The 23,244-nt window shown below is 61.0% G+C and overlaps 1 protein-coding gene and 1 long non-coding RNA gene across 4 annotated transcripts in view; one reads left to right on the top strand and one right to left on the bottom strand.

Moving 5' to 3' along the window:
* The window catches only part of TMPRSS6 (transmembrane serine protease 6), a 41,749-nt gene extending 25,786 nt beyond the window's left edge, over positions 1–15,963 (bottom strand). Inside the window, exons 1-6 of one of the 3 annotated variants that reach the window (XM_078449475.2) lie at positions 15,769–15,963; positions 10,028–10,224; positions 6,455–6,588; positions 5,192–5,259; positions 4,496–4,680; positions 4,182–4,223 (exon numbers count right to left, since the gene is read on the bottom strand). In XM_078449475.2, the coding sequence (XP_078305601.2) occupies positions 4,182–4,223; positions 4,496–4,680; positions 5,192–5,259; positions 6,455–6,588; positions 10,028–10,223 (625 nt within the window). In that variant the 5' untranslated portion in view covers position 10,224; positions 15,769–15,963. The other 2 variants (XM_078449476.2, XM_078449477.2) reach the window with 2 other exon arrangements.
* Positions 2,590–5,579, top strand: LOC144616870 (uncharacterized). The gene is made up of 3 exons (XR_013556651.2): positions 2,590–4,265; positions 4,489–5,031; positions 5,439–5,579. It is a non-coding gene; the product is annotated as an uncharacterized LOC144616870 (long non-coding RNA).
* Positions 15,964–23,244: the final 7,281 nt, after the last annotated feature.

A 23,244-nucleotide genomic window follows, 5' to 3' on the forward strand; every position in this document is an offset into this window, starting at 1 on the left:
GGGAGAGGCACAGGCCCCCTGACCCCTGTTAGCCAGGAGGAGAGACCCCGGGGGGCCAGCCGGTCCTCACCTGGGCGGGGGTGGCCTGGGGACAGCAGCTGGATGGGGATCAGCCCAGATGTGCCATGTCCCTTCTTTCTGTCTCCCCGCTGGTTCCCATCTCTCCCCATCCACGCATTCACTCATGGGTCCATTCGTTCATTCGCTTAAGCGCTCACTGACCTCTCCGTGCCCGGCGAGTGCCAGAGAAAGGTCCGGTCACCGCCTGGGAGCACCAAGAACAGCGAGGACAGATACAGAGCCCAGCAGTAAGTAACAGCTCAGGAAGCGAGGGCTCTAAGCCCAGCCGGCTGTAGGGCTGGGGAGACCTGGGGTGGGGGTGGGGGGGGTGGGGGGAGGCAGGGTCACAGCGCGAACAAACGGCCGGTGGCCAGAGGGGGCCAGGGGACTTTGAGGCAAGAGAGCAAGCCGGAGAAGGGAGGCAGGGCCCAGATCACGCCCTGGAGCGGAGACCCTTTCCCCCGTGGCCACGGGGAGCCATGGAAGGTTAGGCAGCGCTGGGGCGTGGCGGGTCTTGGATCACAGACCCCTCTGACTGCTGGGAGCAGCTTCGAGGAGGCCGAGCGACCTGCAAGGTGGCTGTGCAATAAGGGGAGAAGGGCGAGGGGCTCCCGGGGGGCTCCATCGGTTAAGCGTCCGACTTCGGCTCAGGTCGCGATCTCGCGATCTCGCGGTTCGCGAGTTCGAGCCCCGCGTCGGGCTCTGAGCGAACAGCTCGGAGCCCGCCCGGAGCCCGCTTCCGAGTCTGTGTCTGCCCCTCCCCCGCTCATGCGCTGTCTCGCACTAATGAACTTCTAAAAAATTTTTTTTGCGAAAAGGGGGGACTAGGGTGAGGGTTTCATTTCAGGTGGAGAGAAGGGCGCGCGCTCCGGTGGGGCCGAGAGGCAGCGCTGGGTCGAGAAAGTGGCCTGGAGCTAATGATGAGGACACAGATCGCACTGATTAAGCATTTGATGCAGGGCTGCGGGGAGGGCGGCTAAGCGCCCTCCACTCACCACCTCACTTAACAGCCCCGTGAAGCAGTTGCTGTCAGCGTCCCCCTTTACAGACCCGGGCCGGATGGGGGCCACGACACCGCCCTGCAGGCCTTGTCACACGCTTAGGGCTGATGTGCGTTTGCGTGCCCACCACGGGGCCTGGCACAAAGCAGGTGCTCCGTACGCGGGGGGATGTTTCCCTAGGTGAGTGGGGGGAGGGGGAGAAGGGGGAGCTGGGGCAGAGAGCCCTGTGACTTGTCAGCCTCCAGCCGGGCCCCGCCGCTTGAGGCTCAGACACAGCCAGTCCCGCCAGCTGCCCTCACTCTGCAGCCCCTTCTCCGTCACAGACTCCCCTCCTGCTTCCGCACCCCGCTGCACCTGCCGCCTGACTGAATCCATGAGCCTTGCGGGCAATGTCAGGACATGCGCGGCAGGCCCCCCTGCACCGTTCTAGCATCTTCGTGCGCTCACTCCCTCGGCACGGTCGGTGGGGGCCCTACTGTGTGTTTGATTCAGGCCCCAGGGACCAGCAGCCAACAGTTTCTCCCCTGGAGCCCAAGTCTCTCCTCGAAGCCTCACGCTAGGGTAGCCCGGGGAGCAGCAGGGATGAGGGGAGGTGCCCCGGTAGGTGGGAGGCAGCCTGGTGGGTGAGGGGCTCGCCCTCTGCTCTGCAGTCCCATCGGCACCTTCTCATCAGCCGCGTGACTCGGTTGCTTCGCCACTCCGTTTTGGCGAACGCACACTATGGTCGCCCATTTCCCGCCTCCTTCTCTGGGGGGTTCTGAGCACCAGTAAGGGAACAGAGGGGAGGATGCTTTGCTCAGATGCTGCTGCCTCAACCGCCTCGTCCTGAGCCCTGGCCGTCCTGACTCCATCGGGGAGTTGATTTCCTCCGGGGGGGGGGAGGAGGGGTGCGGGGATGGGGGGGACGGGGCACCAGTGACAGGGAAGAGACAGGGCCTCTGATCTGCCTGAGCCAGCACCTGGGGAAGGCCGCCTGGCTCTTCCTGGTTGTCTCGTTTCTTCAAATCTTGCCCCAAGTTGAGGTTTTGCTTTTGCCATTTTAATAATTTCTCTCTTTTTTAATTAGTTTTCTTTGTTTTGGAGAGGCAGAGAGAGATAGAGCATGAGCGGGGAAGGGGCAGAGAGAGGGAGACACAGAATCCAAAGCAGACTCCAGGCTCCGAGCTGTCCGCACAGAGCCTGACGTGGGGCTCGAACTCACGGACCGTGAGATCATGACCTGAGCCGAAGTCGGATGCTTAACCGACTGAGCCACCCAGGCACACCCCCCCCACACTTTTTTTTTGAGGCTTATTAAGTAGAGAAGTATCTGCTGGTCTCTGTTGATCATCAGAAATATGTTTGGGAACCCTGTCACCTCCAGTCATTGGGAGAGAGTAAACGAACATGCCTGCTGCATTCTCCTTGCCTGGCCTTTGCTCACACTGTTCCCTCTGCCCAGAGTGTCCCTTCCTCTTCGCAGCCTGACAGACCCCTACCCATCTCCCACACCTGAGTCTGCTGCCTGACCGCCTCCCCCCCACGAAGGCATCCAGGAACCCCCCCCCCCCGCCCTCCCGGGCAGGAGCAACTTTTCCCTCCCTCTAGAGGCAGGGTCCCTTCTTCTGCTTTGGATTGTGGCCCCTGGTGTCCCTCCGCCCCCAGGGTGGAACGATCCCCCCCCTTCCGCTGCCCCTGGGACCTCTGCTCTAGCGCTGGCACTTGGTGTTATGAGATTCTGTTTATTTGTCTGTCTCTCTCCTGGGCTCAGAGCTCCTCTGAGGGCAGGGGTGAGGACACGGTCATCTGATGTCCCCAGAGCAGGCATGGGGGAAATGCTCGAAAAAGCCTGTACGAAGGATTTGAATTGTCATCCTCGCCCCATTAGACACCGTGCTGTCGGGGAGCAGGGACTCCAGACGTGCACTGAACCAAATAAAGATAATTACGAAGGAACCGCCAGAAACCTGAGGACGCGTGGACAGCCAGCTCAGGCAAGGGTGGCAGAGAAGCCCATCCAAGACCAAGGGTCACGGCGGTGTGAGTACCGGTGCAGAGGAAGATGATAGGGAGCTACGTAGGGAGATCGATCAATCGATCCCTCCATCCGTCCGTCTTTCACATTCTCCTTTGAACCAGTTTTACAATATTCTACTGGTCCCCTCGTTAAGAAGTTAAATACATCTTTGATGTGTGCTCACTATAGTTTCGAGAACCATGATTTCAGCTACTTGGAAGTCGCACTTTGACCTCATCACCTCCATCCCCCGAAGAAGTGAGCATTTGACCGGCCAGAAGATAAGAGAGGGTATGACGATGATTTCAATCCTGCCTGCCCCACTGAGAGGGGGCTGATGCCCTCAGCCTGGCCTCAGCTCTGGGTAGACACTCTAGGTAATGTAAGAAGGAGCTGGGAATTTAGGAGCTTCTGCTCGGGAACCACAGGGCACAGCAGCACAGGTTGTGCACTGCACAACCGCAGGAGTCTCCAGTCACGCAGACTCCGATGTGGACACTGCCGCCTGGCGCTGTGCGGCATGGTGGCCCTGCTGGTACTTTGTTCCCAGGGTGCAGGAGGAGGACTACGGAGCCTCTTGGAGAAAAGCAAAGCGACTCTGGCAACAGGGCATGGGAGTGGGAGAGGAAGACAGGGCAGAAGAGCCTGGCTAAGAAGGGGAAGGAAAATGTGAAGGGAGTATCCTTGAACGTGACAGAAATATCTCCAAGAGACCAAGGTTTAAATGCAAAGCGGCTGATAACGCTTGGAATTGGCAAGAGTATTTTCTACCATTAGTGGAAACCGTAGCTTGGGAGTTTGGCATAAAAAAAAGGAGAGTCACGTTTGCGTGCAATTAACCCGGCTACTCACTCCGACACCCCGCACAGGCAACGCGCGCGCGCGCACACGCACGCGCTCGCACGCACGCACGCACGCGGGCACCATCCCTCCCGTCCCCTGCGGGCCCAAGCCTCGCTCGGGACTCATCACCAAGCCCACCACGGCAGCCCCCCCCGGGTCCCTCCAGGCCACTGCTCCCCGCACCCACCGGAAGCCACGCGGCCCCCCGACACTCGACCAAAGCCAAGAGCAACAGCGACTCAAAACGAAGCGGAGGGGAAAGAAAAACCCCAGGCGCGTACCCAGCGTGGCGTTCAGGGCAACTATGTCTTTCACGCTGGCCTCTGTTAAAAGGAAACGAACAGACAAATCAACAAAGACCAAAGGTAAATAAATAAAACGAAATTAAAAAGTGCAAGTAAAAATTGCGGCCACCATCAGAGCCAGCCTGCCTGAGATTGACCCTGAGTGCCGACCCCCTACCGCCCCGCAGTGGTCCTGGCTCCCCGGGTGGGGGTGGGGGTCGCTCGGAGACCACCCCACCCCCACCCTGAGAGCATCCAGGCCTGCGGAGCCCTCACCGGCCCGCCCCACACCCCCCCTCCCCAGTACTGACCCAGGATCACCAGGCCCTCGGGGTCCACCTCGTAGTCGGCCCTGTAGGGGGCGGGGGCCGAGCCGTTGGCCGTGGACTGTATCTCCTCCGCCAGCAACGCCCGCACCACCTCGGGGCTCAGCATCGGCCGGCGGTGCTCGGGGATTTGGAGGATGAACCAGAAGAAGCAGGTGAGAGGCCCCTCCCTAAGGCAGGCAGAAGGCGAGGCGGGTGGGAAGGGGCCCGAAATCCGGCTCCGGTGGGGGAGACAGCCAAGCGTGGCTCGTGCCCACTCCCCACCCCCTCACTCCCCCGCCCCCGCGCTGTCGTCCCCCTTCACGTGGAAACCTCCTCCCAACAAACCCGGAGCGAGGCGCTCTCTACCTCCCGGCCGCGCGCGGGCGGGGTTCAGGGGTGTGCCACCGGGCCGGAGCCGGACATGCACGGGACAGCTGGGCCACCCGGACTCCCGCCAACCCGACTCCCGTGCGGCGTACACGCGCTGCACAGCCACGGTCTGGCGTGAGCCCCACCGCGGCCTTGTGCCCATTCTACAGGTGAGGAAACCGAGCTCCGCGAAGGGAAGGCCCATGTCTGGGTGTCCCCATTTTTAAAAACAAGCCCATCGCATCGGAAGCCGCCAGCACCCCCTCCTTGTCTCTGAGTCTCAGGTTCTAGTGAGGGCTGGGGGTGGGGGTGGGGCCCGGGGCGACTCACCCAAACGAATAGACTGAGCTGGAGTTGTAGTAAGGCCCCAGGCGGGTGCTAGCAATGAGCTCCTTGAGCTAAAAGGAGAGGAGACAGCAGCACCCTGGGGACCCTCTGCGGAAACCCCCTCCCACCTGCGCGTGTCCTTTGCCCTTGTCGGTGGCCCTGCTTGACAGGAACCCACGGGGTGGAGAGGCTTGCCTGAGGTCAGAAAACAAACTTGACCCCCGTTCCTTTCCCCTCCCCCCATACCTAGGCCTTGCCCCTCAACGCTGTCGCCTACGCCAGACCACCGATGGCTTCCGTCCCTCCTCGTCAAAAGTCGCCCCTCCACCCCGGAGAGCCCTGTTCGGCTCCCGAGGTGGGTCCTCACCGCCCCCCCCCACCAGCCACCAGCCACCAGCCACGGGGGCTGAGCTGGTCGGTTTGCGCGCGTGTTCGCAGCCCGGCGCGGACAGCAGGAGGTGCATTTGCGGAGCATCTCGGACACCTTGAACAACGTCCCCACCATCCCCTTTCGATCCCGCGCCCCTCTAGATTATCCGCGCTACAGAGGAGGAAAGAGAGCCTTGGGCGGGTCCCCCAGAAGCAAGTCCCGGGACAAGGGTGTGGGGAGAGTGGCTTCTTTGGGGGTGATTCTGGAGAGCACCAGGAGGGGGGGGGGCGAGGAGGACAGGCCGTCAGGGGGACGGCCAGTGCGGCTGTGAAGGAGGACAGGGCCGTGGGCAGCTGAGGCACCGTCCAACACGGAGCCCTGGGAGGCGGTGGGGGCATCCTCAGAGCTGGCGCCTCACCAAGGCCAAGGGAGCTGGGGTACTTATCTACCCGCGCCCTGTGTCGTGGCTGAAGGTTACTCCCAGGAAGCACTGCTCCTCAGCACTTCCGGCCTGCCCTCCCGGGCGGGGTGCCATCCCACAGCCGGAGGGTAGGACGTACGGGCAGCCCGAGACCATCCCCAGGGCAGGAAACCATCGCCCTGGAGGGGAGGGGATGTGGGTGGGCCCGGACAGCACCCCTGCACGACCCTGACCTCCCCCAAGGTAAGGCTGCTAGGAAGTGACCATCGGGACTTAACCCAAGTGCGTTTCACCCCCGAGTCCACTGACTTTCCCACCCCCCGTCTTACGTTCCCCTCCCGTCGTGCCTGGAACAGGACCCGGCTCCCAGCGAGGGCTCTGAAGCGACTGACCGGCGGGCTCGGCCTGACCGGGGCCCTCTGAGTCCCTCCCCACCCCTCGTCCGTTCCCTCCCTTCCCTGCAGCCCTTCCCTACCATCCTCTGGGCTTTGGCCGTTTCACTGCGGAAGGCACTGGACTCCCGGCGGGCGAGGTCCTGGGAGAAGTGGCGATTGAGCACGCGGAGGCTCCCCGAGTACACCTGGCTGACCGTGACCTCCGCCTTGTACCCTGCCCGGGAAGAACCAACAAGGTCAGCCGAGGGAGCCTCCGGTCTCCCCGACGCCTTCTCCTGCCACCCAAACCCTCAGCTCAGCGGCCAGCATCCCGGGCCTCCGAGGCCCCTCCGCCGTCATCATCATTGCCGTGGACGTCGCGTCGTCCGGTCTGTTCGGCGACAGGGAGGAAAGAAGCCCATAGACGGATGGTCTATGTCCCGAAGGCTCCCAGGCAGAAGCTCGGACACAAGAATCGGTCCAGGATGCAGACCACACGAAAGCCAGGGGACCCGCGTGGCCGAGAAGGTCAGGTTTGCGGGTTAGCGCCTCCGTGCATCCTTCCCCTCGCCGGAGTCACAGCCCTGGGTCTCTAGCCCCGTTCATTCGTTTATTCACTCAGTCAGCAAATGGTACTTGAGAACCCTACTGTGTTCGCGCTCGCGGTATAACAGTGAAGAAAACAACACCCTGCCCTTAATGGTTTGTTGAGCAAGAAAGGCAGACAATAAAGGAGCACTTAGAGGCGTCAGTGCCTCGGAGATCAAGGGTGAGGGCGGGCCGCGACCTGGCGGCCAGGGAAGAAGGCGGATGTTAATCTACAGGATTAATCCAGGCAGAGGGACCAGCAAGCCCAAAGGTCCTGAGGCAGGAGCTCATGTGGTGTACTTGAGGAACACAAGGAGGGAAGGAGGGGAGAGTAGGAAGAGATGGGAGGGGGGAGGGACGGGGGGACTTGGGTTTTGCCATGAGGTGGGAGCCGGGGGAGGTTTAAGGGGAGAGGTTAGGTGCTTTGATCTGCTTTCTAAATCGGTCCCCCTGGTGTTGTGTGAACGGGCTGTAAGGGGACAAGGGCGGAAGCAGGGAGCCCCGCGGCCGTCAGGGGAGGGGGTCTCCCACAGTCGTCCAGTGACAGTGGCCAGGCGAGGGGCGACCAGGCCTGCTGGCTAATTGGGGCCGGGGTGTAAAAGAGGGGGGCAAAGGGGGGCACGGCTGGAGGGTCGGGATGGCCACTGAGTGGGCTGGGGGGTGCGGGTCCAGAGGAAACGAGGGAGAGCCGTGGGCTGCGGTCCGAGATGCCCTTAGGCATCCTGGTGGAGGGCAAGCCCCGGCGACAGAGGGGCCCAGGCTGGACGGATTTGGGAGTCACCTGGGTATAAAGGACATTTAAAGCCAGGGGCACCGGATGAGACCCTGAAAGAAGAAGGCTGACTAGGGAGAAGGGGAGCCCTTGACCAGCGAAGGACACGCGGGAGAAGCAAACAGTGTGAGCTGGGGGAAAAGAAAATGTGGGGCGCCCTGGAAGCCACGTGAGGAGAGGGTTTCGAGGAGGAGGGAGTGAGGGGCCTGGTCAGATGCTGCCGGTGGCTCAGGTGCAAGGCGGACAGAGGGCCGGACGTCGGATATAGCGACGCGATGACTGGTGACTTTGGCAAGCGCCGTTGGGGGCGGGGAGCGGGGAGCCAGATTGGAGAAGGTACCGGAGAGGCGGGGGGTGCAGAAGTAGAGACGGGTCTTTCGAGGAGTTTGCTGCAAAGGGGGGAGCAGAGAAATGGGGGGGGGGGGCGCCCGCGGGGTTTGGTGCTGGGAAGAAGAAAGCATGAACGGTCACCCAGGAGAGCAGGGGAGGGTAAGTAGGAGGAAGACAGAGCTGGGCAGTCATGAGGGCCCCCAGCGTAAGTAGGAGGCACCCCAGGGCCCAGGACCTGCCCACCTGGGGAGCCAGCCCCTACCCCTGCCTCTCCTCTCCCCCGGGGCCCCTTTCTAGAGTCCGACTGCCACTTAACCAGTCATTGGCTTGTCACTTTGGGCTTCTCCTGCTCCAGTAGAACAGGCCCCCTGTCTGTCTCCCCTTCTAGATTCTTCGCCTCGCCCAGCACCCGGAGCACAGCGTGAGCCTGGGCGGGAAGAATCCTTCAAATAGCTCCTGGAAGTGCCTCCTTTTACCCTTAAATCCCTTTGGGGGCTTTGGAGCACCCCCCCCCCCCAGCGCTGGGTCCTCAGCCCCAGGGAGCACCCCCTCCCCGAGGGGTGAATGTACTCCCGGAGCAGAATCAGGAGCAGTTAGACTCCTCAAAGCCGATTGGTCCTTGGGTTCCTGGCCCTCCAGCCCGACACCGCGGTTTACCCCGAAGACTAATCATCCCGAGGCCTCGGCAGCTCTGTGCTATTTGGGGTACTGGGTTCCTGCCAGTGGTGAAATGCACACAGCTTCCACCCCCACCCCCCCACCCCCCGGCCTGCCCACATCGCTTGGCTCTGAGCGGATTCACAGTCTAAGTCATGGCCAGCAGGTGCATCAGGCCTAGGCTTCCTAACAGCGTGGCCCAGGGGCCGGCTCCAGATAATCCCTACCCCGACGCCCGCTGGAGCTGGGCCTGGGCTGATGTCTCTGATGCCTGCTCCGTAGTGGGTCCCCGTTCCCTTCACAGGGCCTGACATTCACCATGAGACTCAGCCAGTAAGGAGACTATCTAACTTCCGCAGAGTGTTTATGGGAAGTCTCTGATCGCTTGGGCAAGGTGCATTGTCTCCACTCTGGTTCCTTGGCCGGTCACCTTCCTCTGTCCTAGCCCATGCCCTGCTTCCTGGTGAGGGCAGGGGGCTATCTTCAGAGCCTAGCACAGAGCCTGGGGCACAGAAAGTGCTTGGTACTGAATAAGGGAGTGAGTGGATGAATGAATGAATGAAGCCATGCATGCGTGAGTGAATGAATGAATGAATGGAAGGATAGACAGATGGACCCAAGAACATGGGCCCGTTGCTCCTGGGTCTCCCGGGGACCAGTTGATGGCTGTGATACCAGAGGGGGAGGCCAAACTTCAGACCAAGGCCAGCGTCCCCTGGCCGCCTGCTCTGGACACTCCAGATCCCCCTTCCCCGTGTGTTGAATTGTAAGCTTGCCCGAGCTGGGGTGTGAAAGCTATCTCTGTGCAAGGACACTCCCCCGGGCGTCTGAGTCCTGTGTCTCCCTCCCCTTCATCCCCACTCATGCTGGGTCCTGGAGACCCAGAGGCGACAGAGCTGTGGTCCCCACCCTAGGTGCCAGGTACCTCCTGTGTCGCTGGGCCTCCTCCCGCAGAGCCAACTGGCTCTGAGCCCAGGGGCAACCCAGGAGGGCTTCAGGCAAGTGGAGGCAATGTTTACACTCCTGCTTGTCGGTTCACAGGAATTGGGTGCTGTGAGAATACGCCTTCCCCCACTGGAGGGAGCTGGGGGCGCTTGACTCCAGCAAGGAACTTGCCCTTGACCCGAGCCCGGGACCTAGGACATAGGTGCAGGAGCTCTCCCATCTCACAGGACGGCAGAAAGACTCAGAGAAGAAGTGCCTTGCCCAAGTTCACGCAGTGAACTCCGCATTCCCCGAGCCTGGACTTCCGGTCTCTCCTGGTACGTCCCCGACGGCCATCCCAAGTCCTCCCCAGGCGCCTCTCCCAGACGGGCCCACAGGTTACCTAGGAAATACCAGAGCAGGACCCCCACCGAAGCCAGCACGACAAGGGCCAGCCACAGGGGCGCCAGGCGGAGGTAGTCCCGGACTTTTCTCTTGGAGTCCTTGGGGGCCTTGAACATCCCCTCCGGCTCTGCCTCCTCGCCATCACCTCCATCGCCCTGTCCGCCAGCTGCCTGGGGGGCCTCGGCCATGGGCATCCTGGTGGAGAAACAGACCCGGGTTGGAAACGACCCGGCGTCGGCAAAGGAGCTTTTGCCGAGTACCAAGCGTGCATGGAAGACAGCAGCCCTGCCTTTGGGATGGGAAGTCCGCGACTCTGGAAGGCGGTGATTGAGAGAGGGCACGAGCCACCTCCTAGGGTCTTGGGGCCGCTCGCTCCAGAGGGCAAGCGGAGCTGGACTCAGTCGGGCTCTGGAAACGCCACCTTTGCGGCCGCACCGGCCTCTCTGGGGTCCGAGGACAGAGAGGGGCTTCGGTTCCCAAGCCCCCCACCGCCCCGCGATGGTACCCGCAGCCGGAGTGCCCGGAGTGCAAATTTCTATCAACCAGCTCCTCGCGCCCTTGGCCTTCTGTCCGCTCAGGCGATTTCCTTCCTCTCGGTTCTCCGTGGCACAGCGTCCCGAAATACCGCTGCCTTCCATTCACGTAAACCCTCCCCCGGCAGCCCCTGAGCCAGTATAATGCTGGGCCAGACCCCTGCCCTTCCAGAAGTGCGTCCCCTCTGGTCTCCGCCCCCCAGCCGAGAGGGTCTTGGGGCCAGAGGAGGCACAAACTAAATTTCATCGAGCGTCTCGGGAACACTTTTCATTTCATGTGCTCACCCAGGGGCGTGGGGCTCGTTGTCCCTCTGCGTTCCCCTTCCTCGGGCCCACGCTGTGTGGACACTTTACGTGTCTGGCTCAAACCTCCAAACACCGTTCGAGGTTCCGCACCCATTGGGCAGAGGAGGAAGCCGACGGCCAGAGCATTACAGCAACAGCTCAGTCCGGGATTTTCTTAGGCTCATTTTCCCAATGCGGTTTGAGGATCTGTCGCTCACGATCAGCCCCGTTTTACAGATGAAAACCCCGACGCCCTAGAGGCTAAGCCACACTGGCCCAGGGTCACACAGCAGGAAGGTGGGGATCAAGCCCGGGGGTGGGCGGGGGGGGGGGGGGTTCTGTCTCCCCGCTCCTGCCAGGACCGTGGGCTGCTTCCTGTAAATGAGCTGTTCATTAATAGATCATGACTTAATCACAACCGGATGTTGCCGCTCTCAGTGCCCTGGGTCTGCGGCTGTATCTTCGGAACCCCCAAGGAAACTTCTGGGTGTTATTTGGCTTTTCAGGGAAGGCCCTTTAGCCATCCACCCACCGGCAGGGTCAGGATGCTAGACCCTCGAGAAGTGTCTCACTGCATCCATAAATGCCACTGTGGCTTTAAAATACATCCCCAGATGTGTAGGTGGGGGTGAGGGGGTGGGAGGGCTTTCCTTGGGGCTGCGTCTTAGGTTTTTTTATGAAAAATGGGGCTCCCCAGTGAAGCTCGAAGCTCTCCTGGCTGGATTCAAGGGGCCTCCTGGCCCTCCTCCCTGCGTCCCTGCTCCCCGTTGCTCCTCTTGGCATTGTTAAGTCTCTGGCTCCCAGCCACAGTGACCCTTACAGTGTCTCCCCCCCCCCCCCAGAGCGCAAGGGAGGAGGGACTGTTGGCAACCCTCAGCCGGGCTGAGGCTCTTCCAGAAGCCATCAGTACCCACGGGGCCGCAGCCGAGGATGGCCGGTGCACATCCTGCGAAGGTCGGGGCAGCCTCGCCCACCTCCCAAAGCGTCCACAGCAACCCTGGTGACAAACTGGCCGTCCTGGCAGCCTGGCTCGAGGAGAGCCCAGGTGATGGGCCGGGTCCTGGTCCTCTCTCGGCCCAGGTCCACCGCTTCTGCCAGAGGCGGCCACACCCCTGGTTATATACTCTTGAGCCTGGATCACCAAGGAGCTATTGCGGGATTTCTCGCACCGCCATGGGGACTTGGGGGCACAGAGGTGAGGTTGAGCGGCTTGGCCGGGGTCTCACGGTTGGTTAGAGCAACAGAACCAGACTGTAAACCCAAGCAGAGTAGCGCCCCGACCCCTATGCTCTGCTGGCTCACGCGTCATCGGGGTACCGAGGCGGGGGGGGGGGGGGGGAAACGAGGCCCGGAGAAGGTCAGAGGTCTATTAGGGGAGGCGCCTAGGGGAGCAGTCCAGGGTGGGATGCTCAGCAGGCCTCCCCTCCCTTCTCCCCACCCCCGAGACCAGACCTTCACTCCACGGATTTCATCTTCTTCCTAAGTGTCCCTCACTCGCATCTGGGGGGGGACAGTGAGCATCACAGAGGAGCCCAGTATTAGCAAAGCCACTGGGCAGAAACCCAAGGTAAGATCGGCCCAAGTTGGATCCAGCCCAAGTTGACGGCGGGGCAGGGGTGGGGGCAATTCATCGGGACCTCCCCATCGCCTCCCACCTGGGCTCCTGGGGCAGACTCCTCCCTGGGAGGACTCCTCCCTGGGGTCCCCATCTCCCGTCTCCTCCAACGTGCCGTCACACTGTCACCGGGCAGCACTCCCTGCCCACCTCCAACCGCTCGCCTGCTCAGAACGCCCTCGTGGCCACCTCCGAACCCTTGCTGTAGCGCCCAAGACCCTCCATGCCCACCTTCTCCCGTAACCCTAACTCCCATCCCGCACATCGCCCCGCAGGCCCACAAAGCCACACCTTTGTGCAGCCACGCCCTCCGTCTGAGGACTGCAGGGATCCCTAAAGGCCCCGTGCAAGGCCACCAGCCTGGCGATGGGTCCCCAGGCCCTGGGTAGTAGGCCGCCTCCTCTCCTGGGCGGTCAGATCCCCAGGATGCCTGGCTTTTGGCTTCGTCTCTTCCCCCCACAGGAGAGACAGGCCCGTGTCCTCCTCACCCCTGCTTCCCCGCAGAACCCACAGGTCCTGCTACGTGAATGACAAAACGAATGGCAAGAGCCCCCAGGTCTCCAGACCCCTGGTACGGTGCTCTCTCCTACACCTTGCTGCCTCCAGGAGGCGGAACCTGGGGCTTGCCTGCCGTGTCCCCCTGAACGACTCCATTTAAAAAAAAATTTTTTTTTTAACCTGTATTCATTTTTTGAGAGACAGAGCATGAGCTGGGGAGGGGCAGAGAGAGAGGGGGACACAGAATGGGAAGTAGGCTCCAGGCCCTGAGCTGTCAGCACAGAGCCTGATGTGGGGCTCGAACCCACAAACTGTGAGATCGTGACCTGAGCCGAAAATGGATGCTTAACCGACTGGGCCACCCAGGTGCCCCCGAACCACTCCATTTTTGTCGGGCACCTGCTTGGTGTCGGGCTCTGCACTGGGCACGGGGAAGGGGGGGACGCGCGCTGGTGAATATGAGCCCTGTCTCCCGTCCTCTTGGGGCTGACAGCCCAGCAGGAGATGGGCAGGTGTGACAAGTGACAGCTGGGAAGATGACCCACGACTCCTGTCTTTTACTATGATACAGTGCCCCCCTCTCTGGTTTCTTCCAGGGTTCAGTCCATCAGAAAGGTCTGTGGTTCTACCCTCTAGCTGCTTCTAGAACCCGACCCCTTCCTGGAACCTCTAGGGCTCCCACCGTCATCCAGGTCAGTATCATCCGTCACCTCGACTCCTGTAGTAGCCAGCTGTGTGGTCACCGCCACTAGCGAATTCCCACACAACCGCCAGAGCGGGCTTTTCACCGTGGGCCCCACTCGTGGGCCTCACATCGCTCTCCTCCACCTAGAGCGGAGCCTGAAGCCCAGATCACAGCCCACAAGAGCCTATGGGACATGGCCCTGGAGTGTCTTTCTGTCCTCTCCCACCCTCTGCTGCAGCCACACCCAGCTCCTTGCCAGACCTTCCACTATCAAGTACGCGGCACCTCAGGGCCTTTGCACATGCTGTTTCCTCTGCCAGGAACGCTTTTCCTTCAGTTTGCCCCAAAAACTGCTCCTCGCCCTCCAGGTCTTTTGCTCAAATTTCTTCACAGCCCTTCTGGTGACCTACACTGCATGATGCTGAGTGTCCTTTGTCTCCTCTCTGGCTGAAAGCGGCACCGGGACAGGGGCTTTATTCTGCCCACCGCTGTGTGCCCTGCTCCCAGGGCAGAGCTCGACCCCCCAGTAATTGTCATCAAGCGAGGGAATGCTGGGATCCCAGCTCCTTCCCAATAGCTGGAGGGTGCTTTGGGCATGCGTGGCCCGGCCGACTTTTGCCTTCCTTTCTCTCTGCTTTCTTTTTCCCCTTGACGCTGGACTTCTCGGCCATCAGTTCTAACAACGAAGATGCTAGAAGAGGTATACAGGTCAAGGGCCCTGAGCTCGCTCTGCATGAAAAGCGTCACGTGGGTCATTTCGGGAACCCTGAAAGTTCTTGCTCGTCACCTGGCTTTCCCTCTACCTGGGCTGCCCTCCTCTGACTTGGCCAGCTCCCAGCTGACCCCTGCGCGCCTCCCACCTCCTCTTGGCAGTTCTCCCAGGGTGCCTCAGGAGGGGTGGCTGCTTCTCTGGAGCATCCCGGGCCTCCCCCATCAACGCGCAGTTCACCTTGGGACATTCTCTGTCCCCTGAGGGTGAGCCCCTGGAAGGAGGGCTGGGTGTGCCCCAAATGACACCGGCTTCTTCTCTGATCTGAGCACCTGGCGCCTTCCCTGGCACCTGCCCCTCTGCCCTCCAGCTCTCCCTGACCATCAGAGCGTCCTCAGTCGGCCCACCGGAAGCTGAGCTCCCCGGGGGTGGGGGGGGGGGGCAGGGCCGGGCCACCCCCCTGCCTGCCAGCCCTTTACTGGACCATGTTGCGAATCACATTGTATCTCAGCCTCCAGCAGCCTGGAATGTTCTGCTTTGTTATCTCTATCTAATAGTTGGGGGAAATGAGGTACGGGGAGAGAAAACGACTTGCCCAAGGTCACTGAGCCACCGCAGGGCAGAGCGGGGAGGAACAGACCAGAAATCTCATCTAGAGCCATGGAAGGCACCTTCCAGCAAGGAGGACCCGGGCCTGGAGCAGATCCCTGCTACGAGCCACGTGGCGTGTGCCCGAGGGTGGGGGGAGCGCGTGAAAGTCCCTTCCACACACACGCGAATACGGTATAAATATGTGATAAACCCACACACAGATCACACAGGCGGACACACGTTCAGGTACACACACCTCCGTCTGTGACACACAAACTCACGGGTGCATTCCTCAAACTTCACACACGCGCACGCACGCGCAGAGCCGGCTGCATGCAGCTCTGGGCCTGGGACCTAAGGGTCCCCCGTTCGGCGCAGCGTGAGGCTCGGGGCCCGTCTCCCACACCCGAGAGCCCAGGTGGGTGCATAGGTAGGGAGCAGGGCACATCCAGTGTTGCGGAGTGTGGGTGGGGAGCTCGGCCTGGCAGACGGGGCCCCTCCTCCGCCCAGTCCCTGGCCCAGGGTCCACCGGCCCCACCGGAACCCAGGCCTCCCAGCCCCCGGAGCCCGCAGTGTCCCCACTGCCCCCGTGCCTGCCCATATACCTGGCCTCACTCCGCCCCTTCTCGCCCCCACCCCGGCTCTGGGGACCCCTCGCCCTCTGCTTACCCAGTCGCTGTCTGGCCGACGGGGCCCTGAAGACCTGTTCTCAGAGCAGGGCCGGAGGCTCCAGCCCCAGAGAGCCGGGCCTGGCTCTCAGAACGGACACTGTCACCGGGCCATTCTTAGATCCTGGTCCCCCGTCCTGGAGGCCCCCGCTTACCTCTGGGAGTAGCAGGTGGGTGCCGGGCCTGCACGCAGGCCCCAGAGCCTCTGTTTGTCCAGGCCAAGGTCTCCCTACCCCCACCAGCCAGCCTGGGCTGGATCAATGGCCCAGAGCCATGGCCGGGCTGTCTGGCCCTTGTCCCCTGTGGCCTGTGGCCCCAGGCTCCATGGGCCTTCTGCCGGGTTCAGGTCAGCTCGGTGACTGAGCCCAGGTAAACAGGCCAGAGGCAGGAGACAGGCAGCGCCCGCCCCACCCCACCCCGCCCCGTGGGCACCCCGGAGGCTGGCGGGCAGGTGCAGGAGATCTGAGCTCTCCCCTGAGGCCTGTTGCCTGGTGACGTTCCTGCCTGGTTACAGCCCCCGGTCCCCTAGAGCATGAGGTTGGGGGGGAGGAAGGGACTGAGGATGGGGGGCTGTGCAGAGGCCCGGGAGGCGGGGGCAGGGGCTCGCGCCGGTCTCCTTACCTAGACTGGGGACCCCGGAGGAGCCAGTGGCCCGAGAGAGAGCAGGAGGCTGGGCCCCTGTGGTCCGGGGACAGAAAGGGGGAAAGCGGGGTCTGATGCTACTTTCCGTTCAGCTGGACATGATTTCAACTCCTCCCTGATTCTATAGAGGGGTGCTCTCCATTGAGGCGGCCACTGGCCACAGGTGGCCCCTGAGCCCCTGAGGTGCGGCCAGTCCGACCTGAGACGCGCTGGTGGTGAGATCCAAGCCTCAGGGCGAACAAAGAATGTCCGACCCCTCAGTGAGAAGTTTCCACATTGATTACACGACGGCTGTATTGGGTTAAACAACAACTTATCGCAATTCATCTCACCTGCTTTGTGATGTGTGTGTTGTGTGATGTGGCCGTTAACACTGAAGTCACGATGGCCAGGCAGACGCGGAGGGGCTGACCCGAGTGGAGTCCGAAGAAGCCGTGTCGCAAGGAGGGGGAGGTGTGAGTGAGGAGGGTCGGGGTGAAGGGCACAGCTCTACACCGCGCACTGGCTGCAGGGGGCTGGCTGGGGACTCTGGCTGGGGGTGGGGGGTGGGGGGCACCTTCCCTGCCCCCGCCGGGACCCTGGGACTGAAGCCCCCAGCCTTGCCCCACCTCCTGTCACCACAGCCCCCGGGAAACCTTCCCTCCTCCCTCCAGCCTCCCCTCTTCCCCTCCTCCTGGCCCCCGGGCCCCCCCCCGCTGCAAACTTTCCGAGGGGAAGGGGGTTCTCGGGCGGGCGCGGGGCGGAGAGACAGAGACTTGCGTCTGAGCCGCATCCTGTCGCTCAGAAGGCAAGGTGGCCCCAGACCATAGCCGGACGGTCTGAAAAGCAGGCCTCGTTCAATCGGCATCCTCTGTACTTGGCGGCCACCCGGCCATTGATTGGCCACAGCCCGTGGGGAGGGGCTGGGACTGGGGGGTTGGGGGGGCAGCAAATTGCTGAGTGGGGCGTTTGAAAGCAAAAGTGCAAGGATGTCAACTCCCCAAGAGCTCAGAGAGCCACCACGGGCGGGGGACAGCCTGCCCCGGAGTCCTCTCGGTCCACAGGGCAGCCACGTGCCCTGGACACCCTTGTCCCGTGGCAGGGGGACACAGTCCCACACAGACGGGATAAGAGCCTCAGTGTTCCCAGGGTATCTGCATTTCACGTTCACACTGGGTCCCCTTGGTCTCTAGGGACGGAGAAGCCACCTGGAGGCCTGGCCAGTGAGGCTTGGAGGCCAAGGGACACGGCAGGCTTGATCCATCAGGACAGGGAGGGACAGACCTCAGTGGGCCCACCACACTCAGGCGCCGAGGATCCAGCCAGACGTTGGAGAGTTCGAGGACCTGACTGGAGTCCTAGCTCTACCTCTTAGTGACCTGGCGAGTCATGTCACCTGCCCAGGTCGTCAGCTGTGGAAGGGAGATGATAAAGAATCATCTGGACTCGGGAACATGGAAGGGGGTAGAATTCGCGGGTGCTGTGCCCTCTACACGGGAGGCCTTTCTTTTCATCCGAGGTGGGAGTGAAATTAGAGGTGGGGACGGGCAGGGGCGCCTGGGTGGCTCAGTCGGTTGAGCATCCGACTCCGACTCAGGTCATGATCTCGCGGTCCGTGGGTTCGAGCCCCGCGTCGGGCTCTGTGCTGACAGCGTGGGGCCTGCTAGGAACCCCACGAAGACAAAGGCTTGGTCTGTCCTGACCCCGCTGGATCCCAGCCGGGCTCACGGGACACACACACGCTCGCTGAGCGAGCAAATAATGGTTACTGTCATTTCTTTCAATGACGATCCGGTGGGTGTTTTGAGCTCTGGGCCGCGAGCTGGGCCCCTCCCGGTGATGCCTCAAGTCCAGGCTCGGGAGCGGGAATCCGTGACTCTGCTCAGCTGAGGAGGAGACCGAGGTTCCGGGGACGAGAGGCTGACTTGCCCCAGGTCCCACCGCCCGTCTCAGGGGCTCTGGCCTGATCCCTTTGATGGGAGCGGTGTCATTTTTCTGGGCTGCCACGAAGAATTACCGTCCCCGGGGCTGGAAACAACAGAAATGCGTTCTATCACGGTTCTGGAGGTCAAGATCAAACGTCAGAGGTCTAGGCTCTCTCTGGAGACTCTAGGGAAGATTCCTTCCCTGCCTCGTCCTAGCTTTTGGGCATGGCTAGCAACCCTTGGCATTTCTGAGGTCCAGGGGCTGCGGTGGGGGCCGCGGGGGCGGGCCCCTTGTGTGCCACCCAGATGCTGTCTAGACAGGCGATGGGGACAACCAAGCTCCCCTAGGCTCCAAGGCGGTGTCTTCGTTTTCTAGAACTGTCCTAATAAGGTACGGCCGATGGAGTGGTGTCGAACGACAGAAATTTATTCTCTCACCGCTCGGGAGGCTAGAAGTTCATGATCAACGTGTCGGCAGGACTAAGCTCCCTCCGAAGGCTCTAAGGGAGGACGCTTCCTGCCTCTTCCCAGCGTTAGAGGTTGTTGGTCATCCTTGGCATTCATTCAATCTCCGCCTCCATTGTCGCATGTCATGTGTCTGTCTCTGGATCCCTCCTTTCTTTTTTTTTAACGTTTATTTATTTATTTTTGAGACAGAGAGAGACAGAGCATGAATGGGGGAGGGTCAGAGAGAGAGGGAGACACAGAATCGGAAGCAGGCTCCAGGCTCTGAGCTGTCAGCACAGAGCCCGACGCGGGGCTCAAACTCACGGACCGTGAGATCATGACCTGAGCCGAAGTCGGACGCTTAACCGACCAAGCCACCCAGGCACCCCTGGATCCCTCCTTTCTTATAAGGACGCCAGGCGTGCTGGATCAGGACCCACATGATGACCTCATCTGATGTACATCTGTGAAGAGCCCTGTCTCCAAAGAAGGTCACATTCATAGCTATCAGGAGTTAGGACTGCGACATATCTTTTAGGGGACACAAGGTCAACCCCTGCCAGGCAGGGGGAGAGGGGTGGGAACAGGCTGTTTATCGGCAATGCCGCGGACTACTGTTCCAAAGGTCCAAGTGACCCTGAGTCCTCAAGTCGCTTCTTTCTCTTTTTTTTAAATTAAAAAGAATTTCTTTTATTTTACTTTTGAGAGAGAGAGAGGCAGAGCATGAGCAGGGGAGGGGCAGAGAGAGTGGGAGACACAGACTCCGAAGCGGGCTCCAGGCTCCGAGCCGTCAGCACGGAGCCCGACGCGGGGCTCGAACTCGCGGACCGCGAGATCATGACCTGAGCCGGAGTCGGACGCTGAACCGACGGGGCCACCCGGGCGCCCTCCCTGCTTCAGAAGCACGTTCCCTCTGCACGCCTGAGCTGCTACCCCTGCCTTGGTCTGCCCCCTCACAAACACAGATGTAACCTGTCACTTCCCCCTCCTTGTGGCCTCTGGGAGCCGTCTCACGGCTGGGAGGAAAGGAAGCTGCGTGAGCTGCGCACATCTTTCCAGTTGCCTTGACCAAGCCTTTAGGGGCTGCCCCGGTAGGGGCCCCGGAGGCCACCTCTGTCACCTCTGCCCAGCACACGGTGAACGTAGAGCAACTCGCTCGTGTCAGCACCAACAGGGTGCCGGCCTGTGCTGGGCCCCAGGGCCGCAGAAACAAACAAGGCTCAGTCCCGGTCCTTGAGGGAGGCAGCTCAGCCGGGGGAAGACAGACAGTGCGACAGATGCCAGACTGTTCTCTCAGCAGCAGGCAGAGAACGAGGCCCTCAGCAGCACTTAGGGACACTCCTTAGGAATGAGAATCCATCAGGATGGCCTGTCATCGACTCAAGTGTGAGACCTCGCAGGAATCACTGCCTCAGTGACCCTACTTCCCTCGCCTGTAGAGGGATTCGAGGCTCGTAAGGGCTTCCGGTACCCTCATGGAGGCCCTAAGGCTCTGCGATTTTGTGGGGCGCCCGGGTGGCTCAATAGGTTAAGCGTCTGACTCCGGCTCGGGTCATGATCTCGCGGTCCATGAGTTCGAGCCCCGCGTCGGGCTCCGTGCTGACGGCTTGGAGCCTGGAGCCCGCTTCGGAGTCTGTGTCTCCCTCTCTCTGCCCCTCCCCTGCTCATGCTGTGTCTCTCTCTGTCTCTCAAAGATGAAGAAATGTTAAAAAAAAAAAAAAAAAACAACTCTGTGACTTTGTGATACAGTTAACCAGACATGGGCTGGCCTCATCCTCCCCCCCCCGCCAACAGAAAAAAAATGGCCATTTCACTCCATTTTGCAGGTGACAAAGTGCAGACGTCACTTGTCAACATCACACAGCCAGGAAGTGCTGGGATTCAACCCCAGGACCCCCCTGATGTCAGATTCCCCCAGTGACCACCCCCCTTCTGTGTCTGTGTCCCTCCCCCTTGGGGCCCCTCACCCCTTCTGTCCCAGCTCTGGGTCCTGGCCTCTGGCCTCTGGCCTCTGTCTGCAGGCACAGTTAGAGGAGGACTCAGAAGGTTCTGGCCTGGCCCCTTGACACTTTCCCAGCCAGAGGTCAGGGGAGTGGCTTCTGATCAGGGGTTTGGGGGTTGAGGCCACAGTCAGGGACACACAATGGAAACTCCTCATGCGTCACCCAGCCTGTCCTCCTCCACTGTGCGGTCCCTCCTGGCGGCGGGGGGTCCCGGAACACGCTGGTGGGGGGAGGTCACCAGCAGGCCTGGGACTGGAACCCAGCTTACCTGCTTCCCAGTCCTGTGCTCTTCCCAGGGCTCTGCCCAAAGATAAATTTTTAAGACTAAAAACCATCAGGCAATAAAAAACTTCCAAGGCACACAGAAGTCCAAGTTTCAACAGATACGTGTACGTTTTTTCTGGTTCTCAAAATGCTGTCACAGCCAGGGCTCCTCCCCTGCGGGCAGTTCGGTTTGAGGGCCCAGATCCAAAGGCTGGAGGCATAGAAGCTTCTCCAAGGAGCGGCTTTCAGGCTGCCTTGGAGGAAGCAGCCAGCGCTGGCTCGGGTCCCCCGCCCCCTCCGAGTACCTCTCTCCTCTGGATGCCTTGTGTCATCGGGGCAGCTGTCAACCCAGATGTGGCCGTGACGGCCTGTGGGCTCTGTCCTTTCTGCCGTCCACGTTGGTTCCAGTTTATATACAAGTTCAGGTTCTTGGACCTTGTGTGTCCTTCCCTCCTTCCCTTCCTTCCTTCTCTCACCCATCCAGCAATACGCACATTCACTCAATGAACACCCTGTGGCAGGCGCTGGGAGGGACAGCGGTGGGGACAAGGGCCTGCGAGGATCCTTTAGTGTCCCTTCAAGAGCTGCCTTCATTAAGCACTTAGCACGCCTGAGCCTCTGTGCTAAGCACACGGTGTTATTAACTCACTTGGTCTCCACAACAACACCGCGAGGGAAAGAAGGAGGTACTATTCTGAGCCCATTTTATTTATTTATTTATTTTTAATTTTTTTTTTTTTTAACGTTTATTTATTTTTGAGACAGAGAGAGACAGAGCATGAACGGGGGAGGGTCAGAGAGAGAGAGGGAGACACAGAATCTGAAACGGGCTCCAGGCTCTGAGCCGTCAGCCCAGAGCCCGACGCGGGGCTCGAACTCACGGACCGCGAGATCGTGACCTGAGCCGGAGTCGGCCGCTTAACCGACTGAGCCACCCAGGCGCCCCTCTGGGCCCATTTTAGGGCTGAGATGACCAAGGCACAGAGTGGCCAGTGACTTGCCCAAGGCCACACAGCTAGAACGCAGGGACGCAAGGATTTGAACCGGGAGGACTTTAGCACTCACCCGGGCAAGTTTTTTTTCACTGATTCTCAAGTGCGTGCACGTCTGTCTTACCCAGTCTCTCAGCCATCCAGTGAAACAGGAATGACGGAGTTTCTGAGTTCTGCGTCACAGGGGAGGACAAGAGGTTCTGAGAGGACGGCACACGTCCCCCAGGGAGTTTGGCTGGGGGGGTGGGGCGGGGGGGGGGGGTGGCGCGCCGGAACCCTGGGCCCTCACCCCTGCGTTCTCCTATCTCAAGGCCACTGTTGTTGGGGGTTGGGGGGTAAGCGGTTGGGTTGTTGATTAAACTTAGCTCAGCACGGGTGCCTGGGCCTGGCCACTGTGACAGCCGGGACATCCCCTTGGCTGGCTTGTTCAGAGACATTTTCCACCACCATGATATGACACACTCGAGGCTCCCATCACAGGGCCCGGCGGGGTGGGTGGGTGGCGAAGGGCTGTGGGAAAGCAAGGCCGGAAGTTCTGAGTGGGGAGAGAGATACAGGTTGGGGGGGAGAGGTTCCCCGTCTACAATTCCAGGAAGCCAGGACGCAGAGGGAGGGAGGAGCTGGCGGGAGACGCATCATCTTCCTCTGTGCACCTGGCCTCGTGCCACGCGCTGGGCCACAGAGAGGAGGCTGGCTACTGTCCTTCTGCAGAGTCCCCAGCCCTGGGTGGGGGAGCGACCGTGGAGAACACAGAGATGAGTAGAGGGACAGCCACACCCTCCTCTGCGGAACCTGAGCCTTTATTGGAAATGGGCTGCATGGGAAGCTTCTGGATGAGTCTCCTGAATTGGGGAGGGAGAGGGACCTGTTGCACGGGGCTGTAGCCAGAGAAGCTCAGCCACCCTTCAGCTAGTTTGGGATACGGTTGGTCGAGGACGTGGAAGAATTAGAGAAGCAGGTGGCAGGGGACAGGCGGACCAAGGAGGAGGCTGAGCAGGGACCCGAGCTCAAGGCGATGCTGCCGCCTCACAAGGGTGGGGATGGTCTCAACTACAATTACAATCGTGAAAAGGGGGCTGCTGTTGTCACTTTTTAATCCGTTGCCGGGAACTTTTAAACTTTTAAACTTCCCTGAGCCTCAGTTTCCTAATCTGCAAAATGGGGGACAAAACACCTGCTTTGCTGGGTCTTTTCAGGCGATGAGGGTAACGCTTGGTAAGCAGTGGCCAAATGTGCCTCTTAATCTTTTCTGAAGTCATCCAGGATGCCAGTAATTGAGAGGGCAGGGGTAGGTATTCACCCCAGGATGGACTGTTTCCTCCGTAATTTGCTCGGTGACCATGGACGCTGGAAGTTGCTTGGGGTGGGATCTGGGAAGC

Source organism: Panthera onca, chromosome B4 (assembly GCF_046562875.1).
Source record: "Panthera onca isolate mPanOnc1 chromosome B4, mPanOnc1 haplotype 2, whole genome shotgun sequence".
NCBI classification, from domain to species: domain Eukaryota; kingdom Metazoa; phylum Chordata; class Mammalia; order Carnivora; family Felidae; genus Panthera; species Panthera onca.